The sequence below is a fragment of the Mus pahari genome, chromosome 19 (genome assembly GCF_900095145.1).
Source record: "Mus pahari chromosome 19, PAHARI_EIJ_v1.1, whole genome shotgun sequence".
In the NCBI taxonomy this organism is placed as follows: domain Eukaryota; kingdom Metazoa; phylum Chordata; class Mammalia; order Rodentia; family Muridae; genus Mus; species Mus pahari.
This window is the reverse complement of record NC_034608.1, coordinates 79,870,984-79,879,787: the sequence shown is the minus strand read 5'-3', so window position 1 is coordinate 79,879,787 and position 8,804 is coordinate 79,870,984. Positions and strand designations below refer to the sequence as shown.

General features: G+C 44.8%; 2 protein-coding genes across 2 annotated transcripts in view; both read left to right on the top strand.

Annotated features, from left to right (window-relative positions):
* The first annotated feature begins 3,345 nt into the window (after window positions 1-3,345).
* On the top strand, window positions 3,346-8,342 carry LOC110336816 (tripartite motif-containing protein 60-like). The gene is made up of 3 exons (XM_021219563.1): window positions 3,346-3,588; window positions 6,329-8,052; window positions 8,148-8,342. The coding sequence occupies exon 2, from the start codon at window positions 6,624-6,626 to the stop codon at window positions 8,007-8,009; it is 1,386 nt and encodes a 461-aa protein (XP_021075222.1). The 5' UTR covers window positions 3,346-3,588; window positions 6,329-6,623; the 3' UTR covers window positions 8,010-8,052; window positions 8,148-8,342.
* The window catches only part of LOC110336814 (tripartite motif-containing protein 60), a 16,302-nt gene continuing 10,960 nt past the window's right edge, over window positions 3,463-8,804 (top strand). The window contains exon 1 of the mRNA XM_021219562.1: window positions 3,463-3,588. The gene's annotated coding sequence lies outside the window, so the exon portion shown is untranslated. The remainder of the gene's footprint in view (window positions 3,589-8,804) is intronic.

Genomic DNA, 8,804 nt, shown 5'->3' with positions numbered 1-8,804 from the left:
TTAGCCAGGTAGTACTTATACTCGAGATGCAAAAAAAAAAAAAAAAAAAGTCAATTCTTAAAAGCACTTATAATAAAGCAATATTAAAGGAAAGCACACAGATCCATTTACCAACTAAAGCAAGGACATTGGAGCATTCGTTATACAGGATGCCGCGATTCCAGGAGACTAAGTTTCCGTGAACTTTTCGCCTTGGGACAGCGCCCAGGTTTTGGGGGCCTGTCGAGCTTGTCACTACTGGAGATCATGTAGCAGTTCCTCCTGTTCTTTTTTTTTTATTTTTTAGACAAAGTTCCAGAATGTCCCGCCTCATGGTAGCTACAGATCTCAGAAGAACCCTAAAGATGAGTGGAAACACAATGATTACTAATAAAATAATGCCAGTAATAATAGCAAGCAAGATTATATATTGAACCCAATCCAAGGGGTTCAATGCACTTGGGTTATTCTTTAAATCTCTGGCCAATTCAATGTTCCAAGTATCCAAATCGCTTCTGCTAATATCTGAAATTTCTGTTAATCGAGCCTTAATATTTCCTATATCCTGTCTCAACCTATTGCTAAAACTACCCTTTTTAAAAGCATTAACCTTTGCCTCCAGTTTCTTATCTATAATATGTAGCTCTGACAAAGCTATGGAAATATTCCTATGCATATCGTTAACAAAATGAGCGGTATGTAGCTGCTGAACTAAAGCTGTGGTAGATACTGCAAAAGAAGTTAAAATCGCAATTAAAGCAGTAATTCCTAAAATCAGACCTGCAGCAAATCTCTTTGGTCTAATAAGCTCATTTAACCTTTTTAAAGTTTGCAGTCCTGAATTTTCAAACCAAGGATCGTTTCCTAACTCTACAGGCAGCAAATGTAAGTGGGTCTTTTTAACAACAGCAGCAGATTCCTTATCTAAGTGAGGATCTTTACATAGCTAATTGACAAGAATTACAATTAATATGGAAAGACTTGTCAAGATTGGTGATCTTAACTCTATCAAAATTATCTAACAGTATAGCATACTGGTAAGGTACACAAGGTTTTACAGCTATAGGGGAGTCGGCCTAAATGGCCAAAAACATTGTCTCTGAGGAAAACATCTTGTCCATTCTCTGTAGCAGTCCCTCCGCCTCACCAGTCAGCTTTTTTAGTTGTTCTTAAGTCGGCACCAGGTCGGCTCTCGTTGCTGCAGTCTGTGGAGGAGATAGGGAGAGTTTTTTCATTTTGCTTGCAAGTGTCTGCTCTCCCCGATTCCTCCTCCTCTGTGAGCTCAGTACAGCTTTCCTATCACCCCTGTCAGGGCACTCAGAAACTCACAGGTCCGCCTGTCGCACGAATCACTCTGGAAGCTAGCATGTTCCTGCAGCATCCTGTGGAAAAAGACAGAAACATTGCCCCTCCTTTTCCCCCATTTTAAGTACCTGAGCAGGATCATGCCACGTGCCAATAAGTGGATCCTTTTTATCTTACCTAGACATGATTATGTGCATTTTATTTATTTAATTATTTATTCTAAGAGTGTCTACTTGCAGCAATTAAGTATAAGTCCTCAAGAATTAACACCATTATGTGGAAACAGGTAGAAATTGAGGACACTTGAGTACAAATTTTTACCATTTGACATGCACATTTTCTAAAAATANCAAAATATTATCTTAAGCCATTACTATTTTGATGATGTAAAGAAATTAGATTATATGGCCAATTATTCTTGTGTAAGGTCTATAATCTGCCTAGGATATAAATCTAGCGTGGCATTGCCTTAAGAGGTCTTGTCCAGGCTATCTAGGACAAATTCTTAAATATCCAAAGACAGTCTTCTTAAAAGAACAGCATTTTTTCTTATGAGTTGTATATGCATAAATAATTGCAAATTTAAGACTTTTGAGAATTTATAGTATCTGAGGGACGAACAATTTTAAGCAATTGTACCTGCTTGTATCTTTTAAGGGCATCAAAATATTTCTTTCAGTTCTTTCTAGAGGTCCTTTCAAGATTCAAATATTTCCAGGTGTGGTGGTAAGTGCTTTTAATCCCAGCACTAAGGAAGTAGAAGCAACAGACCTCAGAGTTCAAGGCTAGTCTGATTTACAGATCAATTTCTGGGACACCCAGGACTACACAGTAAGACCTTGTTTCAACAATAAAAAAAATGGTATAATTTTTGTATTAATGATTTTTTATATGTTTGAGTGTTTTGCCTGTATGTGTGTCTGAACCACTTTTTCTTTCTGGCACTTTTGGAAGCACGGAGGGCATGAAATCCTCCAGAATTGTAGTTATGGTTAATGTGAGCGACCCTGTGGGTGATGGAAACCCAATGAGGATCCTCTACAAGAGCAGCACATGCTCAAGCCATTTTTCCAACTCCAGACACCATATCACATTTAAATTATTTCACTTGATGATGGTGATGGTGATGGTGTCATAGCCCAGAAGAGCCTCAGGCACTGACTTGCCCATCTCAGAGTTCCCTATGGAGGGCATGTCCCTACTTCCTGATAGTGTCCCCAAAAGACCTCTTTCAGACCTTTGGGAACTAAATTTATTTGAAGTCAAGAAGATTTTACAGGCTCTGCTCAGCCTTGTGAACTTTTTACCCTCAAATTTCTCCAACCATTTCATAACCATCCTTCTACCCTGGCGAGTTTGAATTTTGGAATGGGTCAAAATTCCGCAGAAGGGTAGACTTGCTGGCCCTTTAAGACGGAAAGTTACCCGGCAAGGTGCTGGTTCCTGTCCAGTTACTTTACCTTGCCCTTCAGGCTGTGTGAAGCTTTGCTGCAAAGCTCTCTTCTGAGACAAGGGGTTTAGCTTTTTCTGATTTTACAGTCTGGGATTGTTGCTTTGTTCTTTTATATCTCGATATGTGATAAGCCAATAGATGGGCTCCAGCAGACCGCGGTCTTTCCTTAGTTCTCACTATAAGGCGTTTCTCTGGGTCGAGGAGATGCACCTGAGCTCAATCACCTTCTCTTTAGCTTCCTCTTTCTCTCTGCCCTTTCCTTCACCTGTTTTAAGAAGCTGTGTTGGCTAGATACTCAACTCTAAGGTCTTGGCAAGAATCCTGCCCTTAATTTTAGCTAGTTTAGATCCTTCCCGTTTGCCATGGAGACATCATTTCTTTTGAACTGCCCCATCTATATGGTCAAAGGAACAACTCCATATTCTCTGAAAGGCCCAGAGAACAAAGATTCAGTGCATCTCTCTCCCTTTGTACTTGTCTTTTTACGAGTTAATGAAAATGGCCATTCTAAACAAAAGTAAGTTTCTAAAACAGCCTGCAGTCTGATATGGCCCTCTAGCTGCCCTCAAAAACAAATCCACTGTAGCAAGACTTGGAGAAGGTGGTGGCCAGAAGCAATTCAATGATTGCTTCCTTGGCTTGCCCAATTAGGGAAGCCACCTGCTGCTCTTCAGGCACAAAGCAGGCACAAGAAAGAAAGAGGGGCACTGGGCATGCGCAGTTCCAATCCTCACCCAATTCCCATGGAGCGGCCCACAACGGAGTAGGCAGGACCAGTCACAGCAGGAATGGCCCACGTGGGCATGGATACAGCGTCTGGTGTAAGCTGCACAGCCCGCTATCTCTAACAGGTAAGGTGCGAGCATTGTCTCTGTGATGCTTGTCTGACACAATTTATGATTGGGTTGAGATGAACTGTTTTTCACCCTAATGTTATATAGGTAGTTGCGGTTTGAACGTGAGTGTCCCCCACAGGCCCGTGTGTTTGGACGCTTAGTCTGCAGCTGTGATGCTATTGGAGAAGGTGGAGTCCCAATGGAAGATTGGATTACTCACGGGCAGCTCCTTTCACCTTTTGTTGTTCGTCTTGGTTTTGAGACAGGTTTTCTCTGTCTCCCCGGCTGTCCTGAAACTCTTTATGTAGACATGGTTGACCTCAGATTCTGAGATCAACCTGGCTTCTGCGCCCCGCTCCCCAACCCGGTGCTGGGATTATAGATGTGCGACACACCTGGCTGCCTTCCAACATTTTTTGTTTTGTTTTGTTTGTTTTTCGAGACAGGGTTTCTCTATGTAGCCCCGGCTGTCCTGAACTACCTTAACAGACCAGGATGGCTTCAAAGTCGGAGATCTGCTTGCCTCTGCCTCCCCAGTACTGGGATTTAAGGTGGCTGCCACAGCCAGCTCTGCCTTCCACCTTAAAACATTTGTATTTATTAATTTATGTGTGTGTGTGGGGGGGGGGGTGCATGCGTGTCATGGCCAGGCTGTGCGGATCAGAGGGCAGCTTGCAGGTGTGGGTCCTCCTCTTCTACCACGAGGCCCCCAGGGATTAAGCTCAGGTTGTCAGGCTTGAAGGCAAGTAAGTGCTTTAAGCTGTTAAGCCATTTTGTTAACCCACCACCTCGGCTGTTCGGGTTTTCGTTGTTTAGTTTATGTGTGTGAGTATTTTGCCCACATGTATTTCAGTGCACCATGTAAATGCCTAGGGCCTGCAGAGGCCAGAAGGAGTTGGAGTCCCTAGAACGGGGTGACACTTGTTTTTCTTTCCACTCAAGTGCTAGGATTGAACCCCCAGAGAGCAGCAAGTCTGTGCACGCCCCCTCCACACACCCCACTCTTTTCTGAGGCAGGGTCTCTTGTTTCTTCTGTTGCACAGAGTGCTACAGGCTTGCTCTCGCCAACCCACCCGCCTTCCACTTTCCATCTCACTGGGAGGTGGAATTATAAATGGCAGGCACTGCGTCTGTATGCTGGTGATTGTATGCTGGTGATTGTGTGCTGGGGATTGAACTCCAGTGGTCCCGGCTTGCAGTGCAAGTACTTTTACCCACTGGGCCCTATACCCAATCAGATTGGCATTTTTATTGTGTTAATGTCTGTGTGAAGGTGTCAGATGTTGGAGTTACAGACCGTTGTGAGCTGCCGTAACAGTGTTGGCAATTGAACCTGTGTCCTCGGGAAGAGAGGCCCCTGGTATTCCCAACACTGAGCCCGCTCTCCAGCCCTAATTGGTTTTTTGGTTTATAGATTCTTGGTTTTGCGTCTTTGAGATAGGGCCTCACATACTTCAGCCTGTCCTGGCACTCACAGACAACCAAAGCTCTCTATTCTTCCTTATCCTGCCTCTGCCTCCCTGCTGAGGAAATGTAGAGGTTGCAGGTCACAACCATCTTTTTTATTGTTTTAAATTTTTATTTATTTATTTATTTATTTATTTATTTTTGAAGCAATGAAAAACTGGGTAAACTGACCTGGTGATGGGTCTAGAAGGTCCCCTTGTCTCTACCTCCCAATCTGCAGTTACAGGAATGCACCACTAAGCCTGGCTTACAATGCTGGATTTTGTGTTTTGTTTTGTCTGATGTTGTGTTAAAATTTGTTCATGTTCTTTTATGTGTATAGGAGGTTTGCTTGAATGTATGTATGTGTACCTCAAGTGTGTCTGCTGCCCCCGCCCCCAAATTCAGACTACCTGATGGTTGATCAAAAACGTCCTTTCTGAACAGTTCAAATGACAAGAAGGGCAGGGGAAACTACCCTTTAGATCCTTACAGAACACACTGGTGCAGGACAGACAGACTTGATGCCCACACTCCATGGTCCCTGGGTTCTTGAAGTATTCCTTACAGACGGGACAGTGAGCCTCTGCTTGGAGGTCGGCCAGCCCTGCAGCAAGCTCCATCAAGCCCTGAACAAAGGTTGTGGGACAGGACACGCTGCTTCCAGAAGGCCTGGCCCCCTAGAAATGGAGATATAAGTCAACCTGTGGGTGCGAGGAACTGAACCGTGCTCCTCAGAAGAAGAGCCAGTGCTCTAACCATTGGGCAATTTTACCAGGTTGTGTTGCTGCTTTTCCTTTTGTTTTGATTTTTTGAGATACGATTTCTTTGTATAGCCTCAGCTATCCTAGAACTAGCTCTGTAGACCAGGCTGGCCTCAAACTCATAGAGATCCTCCTGCCTCTGCCTCCCGAGGGCTGGTACTAAAGGCATGCACCAACACTTCCCAGCCTGTGTGGTGCTGTTTTGTTTTTGGTTTATAACTGGTTTATGAGTTAAAGCTCGGCAGTAGAAGTGCCCTGTATTTCCCTGTATTGAAATACCTTTAGTCCCTTAAGTTTTGCCCAATGATTTTTGCACTCATCAATTTGTATTGTAGTGCATGTGTGAATGTGTGTGCTCTTGAACAAGTATGTGCATATAAGCATCGTCATTGAGGTCAATGGGCAAGTTTCAAGATTCGGTTCCTTCCACGATGTGGGTCTCAGGGACGCTTGATCCCATCTGCACTGGGTTCCTATGTGGGTGCTTTCATGCACTAGGGATCACCAAACCTGCTTTTTAAACCTGTCTCTTATCTCACCCACAGGAAGGATTTAGTTCCTTGGATGTGAGGCACCTTACTTCGATTGACTTCAGGTCACCGAGCTGGGAAGGCAACAGCCTTGTTGAAATGTTCTGATGTACAGTAGAGTCTGTTGGGGCTTGACTCTGCCATCTGACTCCAGTGCTAAGGTACACAGGACTAAGCAAGTTTTCAGAGGCCATCATCAACAAGGCAGTGAAGCTAAAAGCTGGTCGGTCTTCCAGGGCTAAGGGAGGACCAGAGAGTCAGGCCTTCTGGAAGCAGCGTGTCCTGTCCCACAACCTTTGTTCAGGGCTCAATGGAGCTTGCTGCAGGGCTGACCGATCTCCAAGCAGAGGCTCACTGTCCCGTTTGTAAGGAATACTTCAAGAACCCAGTGACCATGGAGTGTGGGCATCAAGTCTGTCTGTCCTGCACCAGTGTGTTCTGGAAGGATCTAAAGGGTAGTTTCCCCTGCCCCTCTTGTCATTTGAACTGTCCAGGAAGGAACTTTTTGAGTAATCAGCCACCAGGTGAGTTCACTGAAGTTGCCACCTTGCCCCCGGAAAGAACGAGCAGGAGGGGAAGGCCAGAAGGAGAGCTTCCATGGGAAAAGCCACAACAGGTTTCCTGTCCACTGCGCAGCTTCCCCCCGAGTCACTTTGTTTGGCCCACAGAGAACGGTATCCTCTGCCACGGGAAACAAACTGACTGTTACGTTAAGCTGTGGAGGGGGATGGTGGAGCCAATCCAGAAAGCAATTACCACACAAAGGAGAGGATCGCTAGAACTGAGAAAAAGAGCAGAACGCAGAAGAGAAAGAATGAGGTCTCAATATGAACAGAATAGATTGTTCCTCCAGGATGAACGAGAGAAGATTCTTGGGCAGTTACACATGGAAGAGATGGATGGGGTAGCCAAACTAAACAAAAACCTAGCAAAATTATCAGATCATACCTCTTTGTTAAAGAGTCTGTTGAAAGATCTAAAGGCCCAGTGTGGAAAGTCAGAATTGGCATTGCTGGCAAGTGTTAAAGATTGTTATGAGAGATGCAAAGAGTCAAGATGGCCTGAGATGGCCTTAGTAACATTGAAAGGGTACGACTACAGGTTACCTCTACAGTATTCTGACTTAGGCAGAATTATCAAGCGATTTCAAGTTGATGTAGTTCTGGATCCTGAAACAGCAAACTATAAGCTTACAGTCTCAAAGGATAAAAAAACTGTTAAATATGGGAGTAGGGAGAGGGTACCCTATAGCTCAAGAAGATTTTGTTTTGACCCTGCTGTTCTGGGATCTGAGGGGTATAGTTCTGACAGACAATACTGGGAGGTTGATGTGGAACTCAAGATGGAATGGATTCTAGGGGTCTGTAGGGAACCCTTTCCCAGGAGCAGGTATGCAGAACAGTTCTCCAATGAACAGTTCTCAGTGCAGGACGGATTATGGGGAGTTGGGCTAGACAATATGCAAACTTACGTTGCACTGGGCCGTAAGAAAATCCATCTTCGACCCAAAGTATCACCTACTAGGATTGGGATTTTTTTAGATTCTGAAATGCATGAGGTTTCGTTTTACAATTTGAGGGATAAGACCCTTCTGCACAGATTTAGCGACTGTCCTCAGGGCACATTTTGGCCTTACTTCTACACTGGATATGACTTCGAGCCTCTGAAGATCTGTACAGTTGCAGATCTTGAGTGACAATAAGACAGAACAGCCGGTGGACAGGGCGGCGGTGGACAGAGTGGCCGGTGGATAGTGTGGGCGGTGGATGGAATGGGCGGTGGATGGAATGGGCGGTGGATAGTATGGGCGGTGGATAGCGTGGGCAGTGGACAGCGTGGGCGGTGGATAGGGCAATGGGGGTTTTTGATTTGCTTTTTCTTTGTTTTGCTTTCCTTGTTTTTCAGTTTTCACTGTAATAATCACAATAGCTATTTTGTTTTAAATCTGCTTCAGGAGTAGCCTGTTTGATGAAACAATGTCCAATAATGATACAGAGACCACATCCTTAGAAATAAAAATAAAACCTTAAGTTTTTTTGTTTTCTTTTCTTTTTAGTTTAAAAGAATGGCAAGCATGTATGCTCTTGTATACAGTCACTTTGTATTTCTTAAAGGTGTTGCTATGTAGTCCAAGCTGGTGCAGAACTTGTGGTCCTCCTGTGTTTCTTCCAGTCACTATATTTAGAGGTACATGCTGGCATTTGAAGGTAGGAACTTCCAACACTCAGTGATTTACCTCAGCATTTCTCACCAAAATGTGCTCCCAGTTTTCTGTTCCCTCTACCTCTCCTCCCTCTCCCCTCTCTCTCCCCCTCCCTCTACCTCTCCCTCCCCCTACCCCCTACCTTCTCCTCCTTCTCCCCCTCCCTCATCCCTCCTCCCTCTCCCCCTCCTTCCTCCCTTTCCCCCCTCCTTCCTCCCTTTCCCCCTCTCTCCCTCCCTTCCTTCCATGTAGAAGCTATGGCCTGGCTCTTCCTCCCAGCCCCATGCT

Coding starts and splice junctions, on each gene's coding strand:
- LOC110336816 (XM_021219563.1), top strand. CDS start 6,624: ATGGAGCTTGCTGCAGGGCTGACCGATCTCCAAGCAGAGGCTCACTGT.